Source organism: Chroicocephalus ridibundus, chromosome 4 (genome assembly GCF_963924245.1).
Source record: "Chroicocephalus ridibundus chromosome 4, bChrRid1.1, whole genome shotgun sequence".
NCBI lineage: Eukaryota > Metazoa > Chordata > Aves > Charadriiformes > Laridae > Chroicocephalus > Chroicocephalus ridibundus.
In genome coordinates this window covers 93740042-93762675 of record NC_086287.1, presented here as the reverse complement: position 1 = coordinate 93762675, position 22634 = coordinate 93740042, and the positions used below count along the sequence as shown (strand labels likewise).

The 22634-nt window shown below is 47.2% G+C and overlaps 3 protein-coding genes across 5 annotated transcripts in view; 2 read left to right on the top strand and 1 right to left on the bottom strand.

The window, feature by feature from the left end:
• Positions 1-59: 59 nt before the first annotated feature.
• Positions 60-4150, top strand: PABPN1L (PABPN1 like, cytoplasmic). Its single transcript, XM_063332966.1, has 8 exons — positions 60-79; positions 639-813; positions 1371-1479; positions 1967-2031; positions 2512-2618; positions 2734-2821; positions 2923-3071; positions 3873-4150. The coding sequence occupies exons 1-8, from the start codon at positions 60-62 to the stop codon at positions 3910-3912; spliced, it is 753 nt and encodes a 250-aa protein (XP_063189036.1). The 3' UTR covers positions 3913-4150.
• A 2823-nt stretch (positions 4151-6973) lies between these two features.
• On the bottom strand, positions 6974-10439 carry TRAPPC2L (trafficking protein particle complex subunit 2L). The gene is made up of 5 exons (XM_063334839.1): positions 10374-10439; positions 9224-9396; positions 8120-8207; positions 7918-7997; positions 6974-7176 (listed from the first exon to the last, which is right to left on the bottom strand). The coding sequence occupies exons 1-5, from the start codon at positions 10404-10406 to the stop codon at positions 7131-7133; spliced, it is 420 nt and encodes a 139-aa protein (XP_063190909.1). The 5' UTR covers positions 10407-10439; the 3' UTR covers positions 6974-7130.
• A 27-nt stretch (positions 10440-10466) lies between these two features.
• The window catches only part of GALNS (galactosamine (N-acetyl)-6-sulfatase), a 56979-nt gene continuing 44811 nt past the window's right edge, over positions 10467-22634 (top strand). For all 3 annotated transcript variants that reach the window (XM_063334835.1, XM_063334836.1, XM_063334834.1), the window contains exons 1-7: positions 10467-10609; positions 14169-14292; positions 15538-15612; positions 16633-16735; positions 19602-19745; positions 21757-21823; positions 21940-22067. In XM_063334835.1, coding sequence (XP_063190905.1) covers positions 10511-10609; positions 14169-14292; positions 15538-15612; positions 16633-16735; positions 19602-19745; positions 21757-21823; positions 21940-22067 — 740 coding nt within the window. In that variant the 5' untranslated portion in view covers positions 10467-10510. The remainder of the gene's footprint in view (positions 10610-14168; positions 14293-15537; positions 15613-16632; positions 16736-19601; positions 19746-21756; positions 21824-21939; positions 22068-22634) is intronic.

The window sequence follows — 22634 nt, the reverse complement described above, 5'->3', positions numbered from 1 at the left end:
AGATCGGCACGTGGCGGCGCGCCGCTGGTTCCCGCCGGCACCGCGCAGTTCAGCGCAGCATGTTCCGGGGCCGGGCGAGGTGGGTCCGGGACGGGCGACTGGGACGGGGCCCGGCTCGGTGACAGGCACCGAGGCTCCCGGGGCTGGAGGGGTGTCCCCTTCCCGCCCCGAGGTGGGAGAGTTTGTCCCTCAGAGGGCGCAAACCAAAAGCCCTGGGGCTGAAAGGGTGTGGGTTTGCTTTTGCTTGGGTGAGGAAGGGCTCCCTGCCGCTCCCTCTGTGCAGGCAGCAGCCCTGCTGGTGGGGCAGGTCCTGCCTCCTCTTCCCTTTCCCTGCCAGCAGGCTGTAATGCTTGTGCCTAGTTTATTTTCACCCAAGGGAAGCTGCTTCCAGGTCCCCTCTGAGCTGGGAAGGGGCTCAGTATGAGGCAGAGACCTTCAGTAGCCCCTCAGTCCTGCAGTTCTGGGGGCCTGCTGCAAGCCTGCCTGCAGCACCAAGAGCAGACTAACTGCTTTGGTGGCACCTATTCATCCTGCTGGAAGCACCCTTAAAGCCTTTGCCTGGCTGACGTTCTGCTTTAGGTTCTGTGTTAAATGGCAGTTTGTTTATTAAATGGCTTTTTGCCCCTGTTCCTGCCCAGTCCTCTCTTCCTGGACACTTCAGGGATCTGGTGGCAGGACCCATCATCCCTGGCAGCGGTGGAGGCATCTTGGGACGTGGCAGAGATGGCAGCTCTGCGGAAGGCTGCAGTTGATGACTCAGATGTGAGCCACCTGGAGGGGGACAGTGTGGAGGAGCTGGATGTGCCGGACCCAGTGAGTGCCTGGCTGAATGTGGAATCAGTTTTCTCTCTTTCTCTAAGGAAATGGAAAACTCTCTACGCCTCTCTTCAAGCACTTCCAAAAATTAAGAATAGTCTTGGGCTTCTGTTGTTAAAATCCCTGAGCTGAGAAGCTGGAAATTGAGTTGTCACTCTCCTGCTGCTTAGCTTTCACTGCTGAGATGGCTGGCTGGCTGGGCAAGAGTCAATGGCTCCTGTTTGTCACCAGCTTAAATCTCCAGTTCCCTCTGGCAGCTCTGGTGTTGCTGGGGCCTCTCTGCTGCAGCACACGCTGCTTCACAAGCAAGCACAGGAAAGGAAGTATTTCCCTGGGTTTTTTTTCTCCCCATGGAAGCTGGGAGCTGAACTCCCCTTTGGTGGGACAGGCCGTTGTCCCCAGCACCCAGCTCACCCTTGTCCCCAGCCTGGGAGGGCACTGCTGGTGGAGGTGCGTGCTGTGTAGCGCTGCAACGTCCCAGCCCAGGGTGGGGAGCGGCGCGGGGGTGTCCCTGCTCTGTGTGCTGCTCATGTGAGTCTTGGTTTGGGTTGCAGGAGCTGGAGGCCATCAAAGCCAAAGTGCGAGAGATGGAGAAGGAGGATGAGAGGCTGAAGGAATTACAGCTGGAAGCCGAAAACCGCCTCATCATGAGCTCAGAGGCAGGTATGGGCTGTCCCTGGGTGCTGCTGCTGTTGTCCGCCGCCCCTAGGGACACCTCTGGGGCACAGGGCGGTGATCAGAGCCAGAGCACGCTGCGCTGTCTGTCTCTCCTGGCAGCCTGAGACTGGGCACAAAGGGTGGGTGAGGGATGCAGTCCCAGGCGTGGCATGGTGCTGAGGTTATATCCAACTCCTACCTTTGCAGGACAAGATGCAGTAAATCATTGAATTAAATTCAATTCAGTTAAGTAATTGAGTTTAGCTGTTGGTGCTTCACGCTGAATTTGTGTGAAGAGAGAGGGGACAAAGGGGATGGAGGAGGTGGTGGCAGCAGTGTGGGGATTTGGGTGTGCCCCTGGATGTGACCGGGGACCCAGGGAGCTTTGCAGTGTGGCAGCTCGGTGGCAGCTGGGAGCAGACCCGCATGGACAGACGTCCCTCTGCCAGAGGGCTCCTGCGACTCCGTCCAGCACGACCCCTTGTCTCTGCAGCTCTCTTCCCAAAGACAACCGAGGAGAAGAAGGAGGTTGACCAGCGATCCATCTACGTGGGCAATGTAAGTAGGAGACCCTGGAGCAGAGCCCACCTCGCTGCTCCTTGCCCAGCTGGATGTATGTTTGAGATCCCCAGCACAGGGGCCTGTGCACCCCCTATCGAAGGCTGGCTGGTCCCATCCCAAATGCCTCTGCCCAGCCCAGACTGGGAATTTGACTGAGCACCTGCCCGTGATCCTCAACCACTTGCAGATAATCTGTTGCATGTGTCAGCTCCCCAAAATATCCCGCTGGAAGCTGCAGGTCGTGCAGCATTGCTTGTTCCCTCAAAGGGGGGGCCTCTCTCTTGGATTTGGGTTTCCAGACCAGAGCATTTCAGCTGGAAGTATCTTCTGAACCTCAGGAGATGATGAGGTTGTGGTGGCAAGGCATGAGCAGGGTCAGCCGGGCCCTTTGCCCTCCGTGATGGTGTGCGAATGCAGACCTACGAGCCGGAGGAAGCTGGATGGTGGTGCTGGAGGGGGCTGGGGCTGTCGTTGCAGGTGGATTACGGGGGCACGGCAGAAGAGCTGGAGTCTCACTTCAACAGCTGTGGGCAGATCAACCGAGTGACCATCCTTTGTGACAAGTTCTCGGGGCACCCCAAAGGGTCAGTGCTGTGCGTGGGAGCTGGGGTTGGGGTGCTGAGGGTGCTGCCCTGTGCTCCCCAGCCTTTGGGAGCAGCGGGGTGTCCCTGGAGCTCTGCTCACCCCGTCCCCTCGCAGGTATGCCTACATTGAGTTTGAAGAGAAGAGCTCCGTGAAGGCTGCGGTGGAGCTGGACGAGAGCATGTTCAGAGGCCGTGTCATTAAGGTAAGAGCTGGATGAGGCCCCGGGATGGTCTATCCATCCCTCCCATGTGCATGGGGCTGTGCCGATCCCCAGCGCCGGCTGAGCCACCCCCTGCCTTCCAGGTGCTGCCCAAGAGGACCAACATGCCGGGCATCAGCACCACCGACCGCGGGGGCTACCGGAGCCGCTTCCAAGCCCCCTGGGGAGGGCTGGCCCAGCGGGGAGGTTACTATGGAGGGCAGCACCCGAGGGTGCGAGGGAGGACGTACAGGTGAGTGGGCAGGGGGTTTCCTTGCATATTTGGGTCAAGATCCCTGTGGAACAGGGTGTCCCCAGGATGAGGATAGCTGCCCCTTTCTCTGGCCATGCTTAGCTTCTCGGTTTTGCAGCTCCAACCCAGGGGAGGATGGAGGAGGGCTCCGGCAGGAGTATCCTCCTGGAGACCTGTGCTAGAAATGTCTCCTGCCCATCGCGTGCTGTTAGCATCACCCCGGTGCCTGTGGGGTTGGTAGGAGCCTGGTGGTGGCTGGTCTGACTGGGACACGGGCACCTCAGGGGGACTGTGGGCAGCTGGGAGGGGGTAGGGCCAAAGTGAGCAGCCAGCGATGGCGTGGCAGAGACACCCCCGCTGCTTGTCCCGGCATCCCTCGCGTCCCCAGCACAGGCCTGGAGCTATTTTCCGGCACACCTCTCGCTGCTTGTGTGTCTGCGAGCTCGCTGCGGATTAGCTTCAACGATGCCCCAGCCCCTTCAGCGTTGTGGGAGGAAGCGGAGAGGAGCTTTGGGGGAGGAAAAAACACCTGGAAACTCGCTCCTGTCCCCGTGCCCCTGCCAGGGGTTTGGGGGGCTGGTGGGTGGGCATCGCAGTCCCAGCCTGACCTGTCCCAGAGCTGTGCTTGGCTTTGGGGCTGCCCTGTCTTTTGGGGGGTTCGGTCTGGGTTAGCGGGGGCAGAAGGGTGAATCCCAGCTCTTGGAGGGGTGGAGGAGCAGGTAGCTGTGCTTCTAGACACAGCTGACATCGCAGCTGAGCAGTGCCCCGGTGCTCTAGGGTACTGTTCTTGTTCTTGTTTAGGGGTCGGGCGAGGCTGCTGCCTTGGTATTTTCCGTATTAGAAAGGACTGGACTGCCCTGGTGATGCCGATGGGATTGGAGAGATTTAAGAATATGCCTACCCAAGCCAAAAAAGATGAATTTTAAAATGTGATCTGCTGCACCTGCACATCGGCTGGATCCCTACCAGCATCCCCGGAGAAGCTCACCTGAGCTTTGCTTGAGGAGATTGTGCTTTCATTGAGAACAGGCTCATTCCAGAGAACATCCTGCCCTGGGAAGAGCTTCTCCCAGACCATCAGTCTCATCCTCATCCCATGGAAAAGGGCTGTACTGGAGGGTTTGCAGTAAACCTGGTTTGGCTTTTAGCTGTCCAAATGGCCTCCATGCCCCTGCGAGGGCGGACGTGTCCTGCTCGGCCCGTGAAGCACTCTCAGCTTTGCTGGCTGTTTCTGCAGAGGCTGGATGCTGCTTTCTCTTGCCCATAAGAAGATCCTAAATACCTTGCCAGAGACTGTTTTCTTCTCCAAAGCAGTGGAGGAAGTCTTGGGTTACAGCTCTAGACCTTTTCCTTAATTCTGTCAGCCTCGTGGATTCCTGACCTTGCTCTTGGGAAGATGATGGAACCTAATGATGTGTTTTGGGTCTGGTTTTTAGCTTCGCTGCTGCTGTTGTATATCTAACAATGAGGGGAGGGAAAAGGCATCCTTTGCTATTTCTCTGGAAGCCTCTGTATCTCCATGGTGGTTAAACAAGATCTGGGTGCCACAAAACCCTTCCCTGCTTTTATTTCAGATGTCAAGAGCCCCCTCTTCCCCCGTTCCTGCTTTTTTTTATTCTGAAGCTATAGGGATCAAAGAGCGCTGCTAACACATCATTTCGCTTTATTTCTGGCAGCAGCAGTACTACAAAAATCATCTCCACTGTTGCAAACTTGGTCTGATCTTCCTCTTTGCTCCCGTCACTATTCCTGCTGCGGATGTGGGTTTGGGGATGGTGTGAGCCCAGCTGAACTTAGAGGGTGGGGACTGAAGCGCACCACAGGAGCTGGGCACCAGGGAACAGGCGCTGCCTGGCGCTTTCCCCTTCCTGCTGATGTTGTGTTTATGACCTCTGAAACCGCTCGTTTTTAAAGGGGGGGGGGGGGGGGAACTTTGTGTTAAAAGAGGCAGGCTGCAAACACCGGCAGACAGCGTTACTGTGTGAAGTTCTGCATTGAAATCGGGTTTTATTACGTAATTCTCACGCTAATCTTTCCAGAGCCTTGGTTAGGATTCCTCTAACCCAGATGCAACAGATGCGACTGACTCCTAAAGCAGCTTTTCACAGCTCAGGGGGCATTGCCAGGCTAAAAATCCCACTGGTTCTTTTTTTTTCTTTAAGGTCTTAGGATTTTTTTAAAGCTCGAAGCCTTCACTCTTCACGTTGTGTTGATTTTGCACTTTGTCCAGCGTGGACTGTGCTGCCGAGGCCAGCCTTGATCCGAGCTACCCTTAGGCTTAGAGTGGAAAACTGGCTTTTTCTAGGGCTTTAAACTTTTTGCGTTTAGTAGCTTTGTAAATTCTTGAGACTTAATTTTTAACAAAAACTACTTTGGGGTGTTCGGACTCTCTTGTGGAAGAGGAAATGCTGAGCTCCTGTCTCTGAGTGAGAGAGAGTGAAGATTTTTTTTTTTAAAATATGAAAATGTTTTGGAATAGCAGTGTACCGCTGTGCCTTGTTTAGATAGTGGGTGAGGCTCAAACACTTTCATCTCCCATTATTTGACAGGTTGTTGTTGATTAAATGTATTTAAGTTCTGTTTGACAGAAAGTATTGTAAATGTCACTAATTTTTAAAATAAATGATCCCGCTGTGTGAACTTCAACTGCAGTGAGAGCGCGCTGGCTGTGAGCTGACACTCTGCGCTGACCTGGCGTTCTCCGGGCTTCTTGTATCCTTTGGAGCTGTGCAGCTATATTTATTTATTTATAGCTATGTTTTATATATTTTTAACTGATTAGGTGCTTGAAGCACAGACTGCCCAGTGTGGGGCTTGGAGCAGAGGCCTGCGTTACCTCTGCTGATCCTGCTGTATGCGCAGTCTTGCATAGCGCGAGTCTACTGCACAAGTGATTACGAAGATGGGATGCTTTTCTAGTCTAGTTTGTATTTTTACATATATATATAAATACCTGCTATTGATTTGGTAGTCTTTAATTAGAACAGCAGGGAGCTGCAGGGGGAGGAGATGCTAATAGAGATTAGTTTGGGATAAACCAGGCAGCTGTGCAATCCTGATGTCTTAAATCCACACCAAGAGATTATCCCAGCTGTGCTACCTGTGCTCTCCCTGACCGGGGTTGGAGCTGCTGTTAACTGTGTCTCAAAGAGGTGCAAAGTGATAACAGCAAATACTGTCAAATGTGAGTCACCCCAAGATCTGCCTTCCCCAGGAAGGCAAGACCAGTGCAGGGCTCCATCAGGTTCAAGTTGATGCTCTGAGACCAGCTGTTTGCTGTCTGCCAGAGCTTTCTCAAGTATGTAAACAGTGGCTGGGGTTGTGGAGAAACCTGGAGCCTTCGGCTGACTTGCAGAGTTTTCTCTTTCCAAGAACTAATGGCATAAGTACACACAGATCTGGGTGCTCCCAGCTAAGGAAAAACAGGACAAGGAGCCCAAGTATGTTTGAATTAAGCACTGCTTGTGTTGTTCCTGTCGGAGTGGAGAGTCCTGAGCAGCAGCAAAGGGGGCTGGCAAAGAGCAGAAAGACTGCTGTTGCTGATGTGCTGCTCCTGCTCTGGGGGAACTGCTCTGAAGCACGAGTACATCTGAGGAACAGTGTCACTCTGTGCATCTCAGCTGACTGAAATCTAGGTTGACCCCAATAATAATCTCTTAGCTGGCTCTTGTGCAGCTGTGCTTGCTGCAATCACAAGCACAGCAGGAACTGCTGTTTTTACACAAAGCCCAATTCCTACAGAAACATCTGAGTTGCACAGAGGCACAGCTGCACATGTTTCTGTAGGGAACTGGCCTCCTATCTGACTCAGCTGACCTTCCTGAAGGAAGAGCTGCCTCTCACATGTTACCTGAAGGCATAAAGCTGAACAGTGACTTCTGTGCTATGCTCAGGCTTGCTAGAGTAGAAATGCGTACAAACCATGCGGGTGTTGAGTTTATTTTACATAGAATAAATTTAAAATACTACACAGAACAAAGACAATATATACATCACTTTGTAGGCACACTCCTGTACGTGGGGAATGTTCTCAATGCTCAGATGAGAAGGGGCAGAGCCTCAGCACACCTGCATCATCATGGAGTTCACCATATTATCAAAAGCCCTAGAGAAGGAAATGAACACAGAATAGTAAAGGAAGCAGCTAGTTCTGCACAGCAGATCTCTTGTAACAAAGCCAATGGCTAACAATGCCTCTTACTGGTTAACAAGCTGCTTTCCCCAGGCTGAATACATGCTTTTACTCTATAGCATGCTCTGTTGAGTAAACGGCTTTTAATTAAGCTGAAGTAAGGACAGTCTTATCCTGGCTGCAGATCTGCCTCAGCAAAGCGTAAGAGAAGTTGTTCTTGCCTAGGCAATAGAAACTTCCAACACGATTAAAATTCCTGTGAGATTACAGATGAGAAACGGGAGGCACCGGCCCTCACACGTGAGGAATTACACATGCTGAATGCCCATGTGTCCTTACAGAAGGATAAGCCCTGGACAAGCGCGGTTGTTCACTCTGTTTAACCTGCTCTATTTACCTATGTTTATGCTCGTATTTACCTATAAAACAGGGAATTTTTTTCTCCCCAAGAGATTTATTTTCTTGAGCCAAAATTTCTAACGCTGGTTCTGAGGTGGGAGTGAGAGTTCACTGTAACTTTCTCATGGGACTATCAGAGTTTTCTGTTATGCAGTAACGGCCCAAAGACAACACAGCTGTTCTCCATTCAGAGCATGCACATCTGAACTGGTCAACCACAGGGGTTATGCTCTTGGTCCTATTACATCATAAGTACACGGCAAGTTCCAGAAAGATGACAAAGATCAGAAAGATCAGTACGATCAACTGACTTACCTGGAATGGATACGGTCCCCAGGGTTATAAAAAGGGTTACACATTATGTCCGTGTATGAATTATGCAGCTTTCGGAACATCTGAAAAGGGATTGTAGTTAATTAATTAATTTTTTTTTTTTTTGCTTCTCAGCACTTTATGAATAAGCGGAAATAGCAAAAACACTGATGTGGCAAGTTGTGCTCTGATTTCCTGCACTTACACTGCGGATCTCATTGTCTCGAAGTGCTGTGTTTGAAGAATCCACCACCATAACAAACTTCACCTTTGAATTCGTCACGTAGCCGTATCTGTGCAGCTGTTAAGGCATGTGCTTCTGACACACCAGAGCCTGTCAAAGCAACTAAAACAAGGCTGGAATACACTCAAAGAAACAAGCTGAGAGGAAACATGACATTCTTGCTGCACCCAGCACACAACTAGGACCAGATGAGCTAAGCGAGACACTAGATTGCAGGAACCGTATCCCCTTTCTACCTGACCGATGACATCTTTGATAACTCCAGGTCAAGTTTGCTCCTACACTGCCTAGTAAGGCATGCCTTGCAATTTCAGAAGCAGCCTCCCACTAGCTATTCTGGTGAGGTTTTCTTTCTTAAGAAGATTTCGGTGAGACAGACACCTTATTTATTCTTGTTTGGGAGACCAGAGAGACCTGGAAATATTCTAGTATCAGCCAGTATGGCTGATACTTAAAGACTGAGACTTAAAAAATTAACAATCAGAAAGCCCACAAGTCAGGTGTGTTACAGCAGATAACTTCCATCTGTGGGATGCAGAGAAAAAGCCAAAGAAAGTTCTAAAGATCAACTTTGTGAGTTAAAAACACTGGGGCAGCTGTGGCTGTGGAGTACATATTTTAGAGAAATTGGACCACACACCTGGGATTTAGGTAATTGACCAGAGACACCTTCATACTCCTGCCACTTTCACTTCTGTGTTATTAAGGAGTCTAGGATCTGTTCTAGTCACAGGCAACTGTTTAAGCTGAGTGTGGAATAAAGCACACAGTTCACAAAAGGTGAAGTCTAGCTGCACCAGGCACTATTCACGCGTTGCGGTCCCTCATGTAGGCTAAAGGTATATTTTTCCACCACCTGGTTGAGCAACAAAGCAGCTGCTGAACTGACAAGGCACCCAACCTGACCCTCTGCGTGACAAACTGATTACTGAACAAGTCCATATATTTTCTGCCAATGTCTTTAACATGGCACTAAGCAGGAAGAGAGGTTTCGCACATGGAGTCCCTCACTAGGAAGAGCCTATAAATACGTAATGGCATGGCAGTTTTTCATTAGAAAGATACACCTTGTAGTCTTCAGTGGGGTAGAGAAGCCCTAGGTACAGTTCCCTCTGATCTACAAGAGCCTTGCCCATCGCAGAGATCTTTTCATCCACAACATCGAGGGAAGTGTGCACGGTGTAATGGAATTTCAGCTCGTTTTCAGTTGGAATGCTCCGGATGTAGAGGGGATAGTTCTGAGGAGGAGAACAAATTATGCTAAGTAGGACTGGCCACTCTGCTGTGTAAGTGACAGCTGATGCCACGACAGTATTTTCACCCAAAGAATTGCTGCTGTCAGAAGTAAGCTATTTTAACCATTTTACATTCACAGCTGTCACAGCAGAGCCCCCCCTTACACTCTGCAGCGCTTGTGGAGCAGATCTGTCTCCATACACCAGTGGCAGGAGAATCACTTGCACAGGCACTGCACAAGGCTCAGGTCTCTCCACTGCTTGACCTGCCCCTTTGTCCCAGCAGAGCCTGTCCCCAGCTCATTCTGAGGAAAACCCCCCTCCTGTTCTGTCAGCAGGACACTGTAGGGCACCCTCACACTGCTCCTGCGCTCGCTAGGCCCTGGTCCCAGCCTACTCTGCCCAGCCCACTTCAACTTCCAGCGTCTGCCCCGCTCCTGTCACCCCTGCTCATGCCCCACCATCCAAGACCCTGTCCCCTTCCCCTCACCCCTACCCCACAACCTCATCCAGCCCGACAGCCCCAGTCCCACTACCCTCCTCACTCCTGCTCAGGCCCCACAGCCTCACCTGGTCCCACAACCTGAGTCCTGGCCCCACTCCTCCCAGCCCCGCTCAGGCCCCACGGCTCCCCCTGACCACCCTGTCCCCCTCAGGCCCCACAACCTGAGTCCCTGCCCCTCTACCGTCAGCCCCACTCAGACCCCACAGCTCCCCCTGAGCTCCCCTGTCCCCCTCAGGCCGCACACCCTGAGATTCTGCCCCGCTCCCCTCAACCCTACCCTGCAAGCCTCACCTAGCCCCAGTCCTGCTCCCCTCCATCACTCCTGCTCAGGCCCCACAGCCTCAGCCCCACTCTCCCCTCACACCTGCTCAGGCCCCACCTGGCCCAACTGCCCCACAGCTCCACCTGGACCCACTGCCCCTCTCAGGCCCCACAACCCGAGGCCCAGCGCCGCTCCCCTCACCCCCAGCCCCACCTCCTTGGCGATCACGGCGATGCACACCGCCATCTTGTCTCCGCCTCCGCCGTCCCCCCGCCCCGCCCCTCCCGCGCGTCACGTGAGGCGGGCGGTGCTCACGTGACGCGCGGTGGGCGCGCGGGGCGGCGGTTGCCATGGCGAGGGTGGTGCTGGTGTCCCTCTGCCTGTGCTGGGCTCTGGGCCCCGCCGCGGCCTCCGCGCCGCCCAACATCCTCCTCCTCCTCATGGACGACGTGAGTAGGGCCGGGGGACCCGCGGGGGGACGGGACACTCGTCACTGGGGGTCGGGGGCCCGTGTCGCCGGGAGGAAGTCACTTGGGGGGGTGGCACTGAGGGGGGCTGTTAGGGTGGATGGAGGGGATGTTGGTCACTGGGGAGGGGGCCCTGTTTGTGGCCAAGAAGGGGGCCGTGTGCCTGTCCCTATAGAGGGGCTTGTGTTCCTGGGAAGGGGTCGGTGTGGCTGAGAGAAATTGGGGCATCAGCTCCATAGAGTTCTTAATTACAGGGTGTGGGCTGAGCGGGGCTTGTCATTGGGGTGAGAGCAGGGCCCTTGTGGTCAGGTGGGGTGCTGGGGCTAGTGGAGGGGCTCCCGCGGTGGCCCACTCTTGCCCAGGCCCTAGCGACGGGGGCACGGTTTGAGCACCAGCGCCTTACAGGCAGAGCCGCTGTCGGAAACGGTCTGCTGATGTCTGGGAAATTTGTTCGTGGTGCGTGCACAGCACGTCAGAGATGCTGTGGTGGTGGTCCCTGAGCTCGTGGGAGCATCGTGGCACATGGGCTGGGTCCAAAGTGGTACTGGGGCAGAGGCCTTTAAATAGAGATTTCATCAGGGTGGCTCCCCATGAGCCTTATCCTGCAAATTACTCTTTCCCGGCATCCTCCTAGGTGCACATCAAGGGATATTTTTGGGCCTGGCAAGAGTTGTGTTTCGAGAGTGTGTCTTGCACATTTATTTGCTTCTTTGGGCTGCCTAGAGCTCTGTCTCATTGACTCCTGCAGAGCAAGGCTCTCCCTGGTGTGTACAATCCCTCTAGGTCACACAGTTTCCAGATTCACTCATCATCCCTTCCAGGTGGTGTGGCCTCTGTGTTCAGCCCTGTGCTGAACCCCCTCCTGTTATCAGTAGGCCAGTGCCTGTGGGATGGCACAGGAACAGGGTCTGTACCGTGACTCATGGTCAGAGGTCTTCAGCACAGTGATTCAGGCGCAGCTCGCGGGTTGATGTGATGATCTGGAAAAGTTTGATTGAAATAAGCAGGAATATTTGAATAGGTTTGGAAGTACTTACTCTGAAAGCCGTCATGTTTCGTTGCTTTTTTTCTCGAGTCCTTTCTGGATTTTGTGTAAAAAGTGGTCAAGAATTGAAAGGAAGGCCCAGGCCAGGCATACCCCTGCCCTGCCTTCCTTCAGGGCAGAGCTGCCCTAGGTGACCTCCACTAGAAACACTGCAGTATTAATGCAAACATCTCGTTATTCCTTGTGCGTGGGTGTCCTGCTGAAAACAAATGAGACTTCTCAGATCTAGAAAGTCAAGCCCATATGCAAGTCTTTTGGAATAGGTGCTTACACACCTACATACCTTATCTAGAAGTCTAATCATCTTATCTACCAGTCTGTTCATAACGACTGAGCAATTAAGTCCACAGTCCTTGGCAAAGGATTCCACTGGCTGGTAAATACTGAAAAACAGGGTGTCTTGGTGGTTTTCGAACCTTGATAGAATCATTCTGAAGTTAAGGCTTGGTTTTGTAGCTTACAAAAATAATTGTGGCAATATCTTCTAATACTAGCGATGGATGTAGTGTTAGTAGCACTGAATAAGGTGCAGCTACAAGTGTAGACAAAGAAACTCGAGTACATTTCAGGAAACATTCTAGAAACCCAAACTTGCTTCCTGAAGAACTAAACAAGAAGAAAACTAATTCCATTAATTTTTGCTCTCTGAACTGGAAAAAAAGAAAGGGCAATAAATCATTAAAGAGCAGAAATAATCATAGATTTGTTTCCAACTAAAAGTCTTTCCACTTTTGCACTCCGTAGTGTCTTAGCCACATGGGTAAGGAAATATATTCATTTCCAACATGTTCAAGGTGCTGCCACCTTCCTGTTTTGCTTCTCTTCTGATATTTTCATGTTGTCTTTCAGGTGTGTTTGTAGTAGAAATGCATTATGTGCCATTTTAAGCTACCCAAAAAGCTAATGAGTGTGGGTATCTGACTTAACAGGTGGGCATGCTCTTACCGCCTGTTTTGGCTCTGTTTTGCCAATTCAACATGGCTGTTGTTTTCATAGTATTTCTACACTCCTGTACAAGATAATTACCTTGTAAGCCTAGTTTTTCTGGCCAGTTGAGCCTCCAGCAGTCCGTCTCAAACTTCCATTCAGCAATATTTCCCCCCAAGCTGGCATTTGTAATTTTCAAGATGAAAGCTCCTTGGGATAGTGATTATCCCACTCTAGAAGTGTTGGTACGGCACGAGACGTGATGAGGCACAGATCTTGACTGGAGTTTTTGTGATCTATTTATTTATTTAAAATGCTGTTCATTAAAAATACATCTCCATGGTCTTTTTCCTTTGATAGTTCAGTAACTTCTGTGACTCTGACACTGCTTTTAAATTACAGCAACATGATTTTTTTTCTTTCTTCCTTGATGATAAAGAAACTGATGAATAGAGAACTCAAGGGTGATCCCATTGAGTCTGTTTTAATTCCACACCCTATTGCTGGGTGGTACCATTTAATTGCTCCTCCCTCAAACCTCAACAGTCAGCTCTGCAGCTCTCCAAAAATTTTTTTTCCAAAGTGCACTGCTGCAGTGTAAATGTTAGACTCTCAAATGGGACCAGACAGATGGTTTTCTAAAGATCTTGATACATTACACCTTCTATATCAGGTGCTCACCTGATACGCATCTGTATTAAAGAAAGTTATTGCCTTTTTTAAAGCATAATGTAATCTCCAGCAACCACGGTGCCTAATTGCTCATTAAGTTGTTCCCTTCTAGAACCTTCTGTTTTAAGTCACTTACTTTTATTTGTATTATTGCCAGTAATAGTGTTCAGCAATGAATGTAGACAATGTGATGGTAATTTTACAGTTCTCCTGGTGTGTGACCTCTCTGAATTAGGAGGAAGATGCAGGGTGAAACCACTGTTTTGCAAATAAGCAGAGTGACATACGACGCCTCTGGCAGGTTTCTCTCCAGAGCTTGCTTTTAAAATAAACGCTTTCTCTCTTTTCCTGCAGCACTGCTTTTGACTTTAGACCTTTTCCTTGCATTTCTAGTTACGTATACACAGATGGATAGATGGATAGATAGATTCAGCAGGCTGAGAGGGAGCCCTGGGGTCAGTGGTCCAACACAAAGACATGTCACCAGGGTCTGAAGGGTCAGACTTTTAGCTGTACGATATCGAGCGTATCATGTGTAACTTCCTTTTCCTCCTTGGTATGCGTACACTTGCCAGTCTTCAGGCACTTGTGTAAGAGTGAAGGCATTAGGATTCTTACCCAGTTCTGCTACAAGTGTTTTAATGCCTATTAGCCATTTAATCTCATGTGTGCCTTGGTTTCCCATTTGCGAGTGAAAACTCTACTAGTTCTCTGCTTCACTGGGTTGGGGAAATATCATTTTTATCACATCTGTGAAGTAATCCCTAAATAAGGAGATGAGCACTATAAAGATTTAGAAGTGAAGGGATACAATAAAAGTGTTATGTGGGCCCAGAAGCATTGTCGTCGTGGAAGAGTAAATGTACTTTTACATCTTTTGGTGTGTTCTTTTTACAGATGGGTTGGGGCGATTTGGGAGTTTTCGGAGAGCCTTCTAAGGAAACTCCTAACTTAGACCAGATGGCTTCAGAAGGGATGCTTTTCCTGGATTTTTATACTGCCAGCCCCCTCTGTTCTCCGTGTGAGTAAACTTGAGTTTAAACTAGCATATAAGCATGCCACCTTCTGAGAAGATTGGGATGTTTGCCAGCATCTGACATGAACTAGCAACCAAACCAGCGATTACCCTCAGGGTAGAGTTTGGAATTAGTGCTTTGATCTTGCATTTTGCTCCCTTTTTATTTACGTTTTGATTGGAAAACCTACAATCTTTGGTTCATACAAAGCAGTGTTTTAGTGGTCAAATTGGTCCAGCTAAAGGATTTTTTAAAACATTCTGGTTTAGTATTCTAGCCTCAGTCACTGCATTTTTTTTTAATCTTTCTTATTTTGGGATAAACAGACAAAGCTGTATCTAAATTTTTGCTGAACATACTTTGTACATAGTTTGAGTCCATTGTCTTTGGTGAGACCATGCAAGGAACGGCAGCAGGTTGTGTCCTGCTTTTGAGGCTGGTGGCTTGCAAGGTTCTTGGGGAAGGGACGAGAGATAAAAGAAACGTTTGGGTCTGGGAGATGCAGATATTTTTATCCTTAATTGTTTTTCTGTGGGGTGGGCTTTTTTTCTTTCTTTTTTCCCTCAAACATGACTGACAGCCAAGAACTGAAACAAAAATGAGGAACAGAGGCTTTTTATTTGAGCTTTCATTTTGGACATAATTTGTCAGTGTGCTGCTGACGTCCTTGCTCAGAAACGGCATTTAAAATATGCTGAAGTCCTGCAAAGTCCAGTGGTGGTACTGCATACGCTTAAAGTTAAGCATCTATTTAAATGTTTCCTGCAGTCAGGACCTGACTTCTGTTGTCAAAGCTGGGCAGCTCTTTCTTCACTATTACGTGACTTTTGTTCAGGCAAGCTCGAAAACCTAGCCTTAAGCATGTAATCAGTTTCTGTTACAATTTCCTCTTACATGTCTATGTCAGGTATTCCTTCTATAATTGCTGAGATAGAAGGGCTGCTACATTGACTATTGAAAGTAATTACTCTACAGCAGTGGGTAATTTTATAAAGGGGCCAAATTTCAGTTGGGTTTGTCCTGGAATAACTCAAATGTTGTCGTATCAGAACCTGTCTATCTCCATGGCTCACTGGAGAGGGGAGTTGCTGCCTGTTCTAATGTGAGTGATCTTAGTAGCTGGCTGTGGCAAAAGGACACTGACATGCTTCAGTCGGTGCGCTGTCCTCAGCCTTAATATGATGATAATATTAATGTTAAACAGAGAATGCATGTAAACCAAAACCGTTTTATTTTGTTGTTATTTGCAGCAAGGGCAGCACTATTGACGGGCCGTCTCCCAGTCAGGAATGGTTTTTACACTACGAATGCACATGCCAGAAACGGTATGGGCTTCACTGCTGATTTGCCTTCCTCTCTTGATTTCCCCCTGTGCTTTGTAGGAAGTTTTGCTTTGAACAAAGGCTTGGCTTGGTGATCTTCCAGAGTGGCACAAAAAGATTACCATGTTAACTGCTGGTAATAAGCGTGACATTTATTGCTTCCTTCTCATCAAGCAGAAAACCTCCTCAAATTAAAAGACATAAACAAGACTGGTTGATCCATTTGCTTAGTGATTCCTTTGGCCAGTCTGGTGAAAGGAAGTCATGTGGGGTGTATGTTAACACCCAGAGTAAAGAACAAGCGGGTTACGGTTTTATTCAGCAGCCAGTTTTCTAAGCATTTCAGCCTTGGCGGTTTTGTAGAACCGTTGTGCCCATGGTGCTTCCAGGGAAGACTACCAGTTCATAATGTCCCTGGGTTGATTTTGGTTCCTGTCATTGATTCCAGCATGACAGACACCCCATGAGACCATGCATGCTTGGGCAAGAAGCAGCAGCTGTGTACTGATTCACACTGTATCAGCAAGCGTGCTTGGCTATCTCTGTTCTAACCAAAGTCATACCTTAGATTCTCAAGGGCCAGAGGACTGTGGGAGACACATAATTTCTCTCAGCTCTTGCGGTCTGAGCAAGTTTATCGATCATTTGATTTAGGAAAAAAATGCCTTCATTTTAGAAAATATAAAGCAAATTTGGAAGTGTAAAGGCAACTCCAGTGCACACCTAAAGCACTCACTCTCTTTATGACCCCCCTTTTCAAGGGTCTTTCCTTCATTCTGTGTTGGCAGCCCCTTTTATTATTGGCCATGGTGTGCAAGTGGGTGGAGAACTCCCTTTGATCTCTCTGAATCAATTTGTTCTCTTCATCTTGTGGCCTGGGAGGACTTCCAAGGAGTGATATTGCTACATCAAACTAATTGCTATTTCTGTCCTAGTAACAGTGCTTCTAATGATAAGTAGCCATGAGCTGCTTGCTCTAATATTTGTAAGAGTTGGAAAGATTTTTTTGTTTGTTTTACACAGCATACACGCCACAGGATATAGTAGGAGGAATCCCAGATTCTGAATTACTGCTTCCAGAGTTGCTGAAGAAAGCTGGCTACACCAATAAGATCATTGGCAAATGGTAAACTTATTTTAAGATCTCTTGCTTTGAGATTTCACTATGAGTGTGTATGTATTGTGAAGGAGCCTCAGAACAACCAGAACTGCAGGGAAAAAACCACAGTTTTGAAGCTCAGATGTCCAACTTTTGAAATCTCTGGTGGATCATCCCCCCTGCTGTGATCAATTTCTGAATTGAGTGTTACCATTACAAGTACATACGTACATCCTCATAAAAAGAGTTTAAGGGGTTTTTTATGTGTGTATATATATATCTATTTATAAATCCTTCAACTCTCTGTGCTTTCATCCATGTATCACACTACTTAATTTAATCAAAAACCACCAAGATGTTCTGTTGGAATTTGCCTTGAGCACCTATCTTTCGCCACTGCTATATGTTGGGTTTTTTTGTTAATAGAGTAGACTAAATTGTGAAAGCTTCTTTTGGCAGGAGTAGAAGCGTGTGGTATAGAAATAGAGATGCAGACGTCTCCAGGACTACACTGAAGATTGTTCATCAAGTGTAGAAGGTCAAGGTAGACAGGAATAGGCTTAACTGGGATAGTTGATACTAGGTGTTTTAAAAGACCTAGAGGGCTGATCCAATACTCTGTGAATGTCCTTTGACTCTATGGACTTTCCTGGAAGTACAGTATAATCTTTGTAGAGGATACAGAAGAACTTCTAAAAACCAGTGTTTTGTGATGTCTGTGAAGAATCGGAAGGGAAAAGCCTGAAAGATATTCAGATCAAACAAGCACGGTGGAATTACCAGTGGAATAGTTGAAACTGGTGCATTTGTAACATTTGAATTTCAAATGCGCTTGTGGGCTGTAATGGAATCCCATGGGGCCTGGGTATCTCTGAACAGTTGATTCACAGTTTGGAACAGTGCTGTAATAAATAAATGCATAAACAGCAACTTCGAAACTACATAGACACCAGAGGAGTACTGCTTGGCTAACAGAGTAATCGTTAATGAAGAGACTTCGGACAGGAGTAGTATCCGGGGGATACTGTTTAAGAAAGTAATGGGATACAATTTATTTAACAGTTTCGTTAACAAGTTAGAGAAGAGTGAGTTTGAATTGTGGTTGGATTCACCGTTGCTGCTGAAATTGGAAGGAAAGCAAACTAACCTAAGACAGTGAATTATTTATTACTGCAAATCCAAACAGCAGAGTGGCTGTGAAGAATCGGATCAGTGGGCTGCATGCAATAAGATGCAGTTCAGTGCTAATACATGTAAATTCATACACCCAGGGAAAAGAAATAAACAACGCAAATACAGATTGGTTCCAGGCAGTTCTCTGGAAAACAGCAAATCTGGAAGGACGTGCAGCTGTTAGCAAGAAGCAGACTAAACATGAATATGCACTGCACTATCACTGTGCACCCAAGAAGTGTTACCCGGGACAGGACTAAGGAATGATACTGTACAGTGGCAGTTCTCTGTCATTTGTGCACACCACCTGCTTCCTAGAAAGGTGTAAAGAAATGCAAAGTAGTTAAACTGGAGTCTCATCCTAGCCACGCATAGAATTTTAGGGCTTTGAAAGATTTTTAAGTTTTCCAGAAGATGATTTTTTTTATCCTTTCAACATCCCTTTTAAAAACTTTTCAGGGTGTCCTGTGACAGTAAGTTCCACAGTGTAATTATATGTTTGCAAGTCAAGTATTTTCCATGACTGTTTTACAATTTGTTGCATTTCATTAAATATCTTCCTATTTTTTTGTGTTGTGAGAGGGAGAGAGTAATTTGCATCTCAGTAATTATTTGCTACGTTTTTTAAGTCTCTTCCTCTGTAAGTTCTCTTAGGACTTTCTTAGATCAAAGTATTTCTTCACGTCCCCTGTTGTAGAAACACCCAGGAATAGCTCTGTATTACCATGTATGTGAATGAGGAAAGGGCAGAATCCTGCAGGTGAGACTTGCAGTTTTAGTTACATCATCAAGGTATGATCATAGCTGGAATGATGATTATTTTCTGTTATAACTCTATTTTGGAATAGCTGAGAATAACACCATGGATCGTTTTACTTCGGGTAATGCATTTTATGCCCCTTGTATTCTGAAAATGTGCCGAGGGTGATGGCACAAAATGGACAGGTTGCAGATGCAGGTTTGTGAGTGGAAGCTGGAACGATTAAATAAATATTAAGCTATAGAGATCTTCTTTAGCGACTGGGAGAGGATGGGCATTCTGTATATTCAAGATAGTATAAATGAAGGAAATTGAGAATTTGCTGTATAGAAGTTGGAGATTAGAGAGGAGCTTCATCTTGAAGTTAAGGATGGAGAATTTTCAAGCTGCATAGTAGAATGGAGCTGTCATCAAGAGTAGCTAAACGTGTTTTATGTTTGCATGTGAACGTAAAGAACTCATTCTCATTTACATTCAGGTCTCTTTGTACCATTTTGGCAGTATGAGTATTCCATAAAGGGAATACAGATATAATGGTACGTTTCATGAGCTTTACCTTGTGTTTTTATAGCTTAGTGGTATAAAAGTGACTTGTCGTAGATCAGAATCCTTAAGTAAAACACTACGTGCATCTTTGCAATGGCTTTGGGCAATGTAATCCATCAGTACAGATCATCAAGACAGTGTGAGAGAAGATACCAATAGAAGGAAATAATGGAAAACAAAGATTGGACAGTAGACTAAAATGGGATATATGGAAGCACTGGAGTGAGTCTGCATGGATGCACTTGCAACAAGTATGAGAAAGATCAAGACAATGCTCTGCAGTCATTTATTTGATTAAAATGCTTGAAGTTTTTCTTCTTGGGCAAAGATTGTTTTCTTGCATGCCATTCTTATGAGACTATTATTTGCTTCTTTGCAGCAGAATTTTAACTCATCTGTTTCTTTTGCTTCTAGGCATCTGGGTCACAGGCCCCAGTTCCACCCCATGAAGCATGGGTTTGATGAATGGTTTGGATCCCCAAACTGCCATTTTGGACCTTTTGATAACAGAGCGCTCCCCAATATCCCTGTGTATAGGGACTGGGAAATGATTGGCAGGTAATTCAGCTGCTTGCCTGGAAATGTTATTTTCTTTGCTTTCCGTGCTGACATTATAGTGCTGGAAGATAAGCGCTAGCGCAGCAAACCCATTTCAGTGAAAAAGGGGTTGGCAAAAACAGCAGCTGCTTCAGAGTCAGAGTTACAGACTCAATTGGATGGGCAGTGATCTACAGGTACTGCACCCCGTGCAGAGGACTCTGACAGCGTGTCAAGCATTGGGAATATCCTGCCTCATATATGATCTGAGATGCTTACTACAGAGGGCCCTGAATGTCCTGTGGTTCACCAGTAAGCCAGTGCAGGAAAGATGCTTGTAAAAGGTCATGAAACATGTGAAGGGCCCTTCTGGGTCAGGCTCAAGGTCCATTTAATCCATTATACTCTGTGATGACCATTTGTAGTGAATGCTTATGGAAAGGGTATAAGAAAACAGATATGTGCAATGGTCTTCCTCGTGCATGGTTGTCCACCTTCCTAAACTGAAAGTTGCGTCCAGATCTTTAATAGCCACTGACTTAATTTCCACGAACTAGTCTTGTCTCTTTTCTAAACCTATTCATATTTCTGGTCTCTGCAACATCCTGTGCCAGGATCTCATCTCCTGCTTTGCCCTTGTACTTTTGAACAGGATTTTCCCGCTAGTCTGGGGTGGCCAATAACCAGCGTTACAAGGCCTGGGTGGTGGTTTCCATTGGAGCTAAGGCAGAGTGAAGGGAAAGCCTTGTGGGAAAATGCACAAGGCAGACAGAAACAGGAAGGTATAGATTAACTGTCAAGAGGTATGTGAATTTCGCGTCTAGGAGAGGAAGGAAGGATAGCCTTTCATGGGGGAAGGAGAGGTCTTGAAAGCAATGCTGGCAGCAAAGAGTACTCAAGCACTGTTGCGGGGGCAGTACCTGCTGCTTCTCCGTTGTGATTGTGGCACTCTGACTTCTCCAGTTAAAGCTGAGACAATACAGACCTACGGCACTGATGCCCCTCAGTGACGAGGCATGCTAGCTGCCTAATAAACTTTATTCTGAACTCCTAAATGGCTTTTTGTAGGAATCCTGTCTTCCTCATCTCTACCTTACCATCTAGATTTAAAGTTGAAGCTTGTTAAATGTGAAGCTAAATGTTTGATCCTGGGGATGAATAAAGGTCTGAGTACCAAGGCCAACCTGCAGGTTGTGTGCTGACCATCCGGGGATGTGACTGCTGTACAGTGCCTCCCTCCCAGAGATGTTTGCTTATCCTGTCATGCCCTAAAGGCTTCCTGTGGTGATTTCACTCCACTACTTCTTTTGGAAGCTGGTTCCATTCTGTACTGAAAGACCTCTTTATTCCTTCTCTTCCTGTTTGTAATAACCTTTTGTCTGTTTTCATAACGCCATTCTGTGCTCCCAAGTCTGCAGTCTGTGCCATTCTTGTCCATTCACTTTTGCGCCTGGTTATCATCTTATTTCACTTGCTGTTATTCTCCTGAGGACTGCCCCCCGCCCTTCTTTACTTAATTGGCGTCTAAAGATACGTCTAACATAACGTTTACAAAGCAGCCCAAATTCTCATTCCAGGATTGCTCTATTTCACTGAAAGTTGTTGTGTACTTCTGCAAATTTTACTCACAGTAAATTGTGAGTAATAATAAAAAAAATAAATACACAATAAAAAAAAACCAGTTCTCTATTGAAGGAGTAGTGGCATGAGATCTTTAAGCACACTACCCCTATTCTGACACCTTAACAGTGAAAAGTCGGTCTCTCAGGTTTGTCCAAATCTTGTAGTCATTAATTTGGATCTAGCCATTTCACTGCTTTCTCCCGTGAGAAAAAATACGGTGACGTTCTTTTTAATATCTGAAGGGAATTTGCTAAAAAATATGGTGACGTTCTTTTTAATATCTGAAGAGAATTTGCTGAGTAGCAACAGTAACCTGCTTGTGTAAGGAGCGGGGGGAGCAGAAAGCCTTCTTATGTTGTGTATTCCTTAGGATTGGTTATTTTTTCTCTCTGATTCATTTTATCTTAAGATACTACGAAGATTTCAAAATTGATCTGAAGACAGGTGAAGCCAACTTGACTCAGATCTACCTGCAGGTACTGTCTATTTTAATACTGCTTTCTAAGCCACAGTGACTTTATGTTTCTTTTTTTGGAGAGATTTAGATGGCAGAGGATGGTTCCGTTAAATTCATTTTTATTGTTGTTTACAGGAAGCTCTCGATTTTATTAGCAAGCAGCAGGCCAGCCAGCAGCCATTCTTTTTATACTGGGCAATTGATGCTACCCACGCTCCTGTTTATGCCTCCAAACGTTTCCTGGGCACTAGTCAGAGAGGACTGTAAGTCTTGTTTTTGTGGGTATTGGTTTTATTAGGGTTTTTTTAATTAATACCTCATGCTGCAGAAACAGAAAACCTAAGCAACGTTTATTAGATCCAAGTATATGGATAATTTCTCAAAAGTGTATGTGCGCACTGAAATACGTTAGTTAATGAGGACTTCGCTTGGATTGTTCTTTAATAATTTTGCTATAATCTGAAATGAAGATCATGTGACTAAAATGGGGGAGAAGGGGGAGTCTAAGCTCCTTTGCCAGTTGTGTGAGTAATGAAGTGCTGTATGTGGCACAGATGATTTTTGGAAGGCTTTTGTATGATTAGTGCCTGTTTTAAAAGCCTATAAATCAGACTAGCAAGTAGAAAAACATGCGTGAAAAACTCAATTTACAGGAGGCAAAGAGCTCTGCAGATAATTGTCAGGCTTCCTTCTGAGATTGCTGTTTCAAACCAGCATCTATAAGCAAAACTGCGTTATTAGCCTCAAGTCTATGGTGAAGTGGCTTTGCCTGTATTTGAGAACTTTATAGCTAAATTTATATCGGTTGCTGGTCTCTGTCCAAGAGTGGC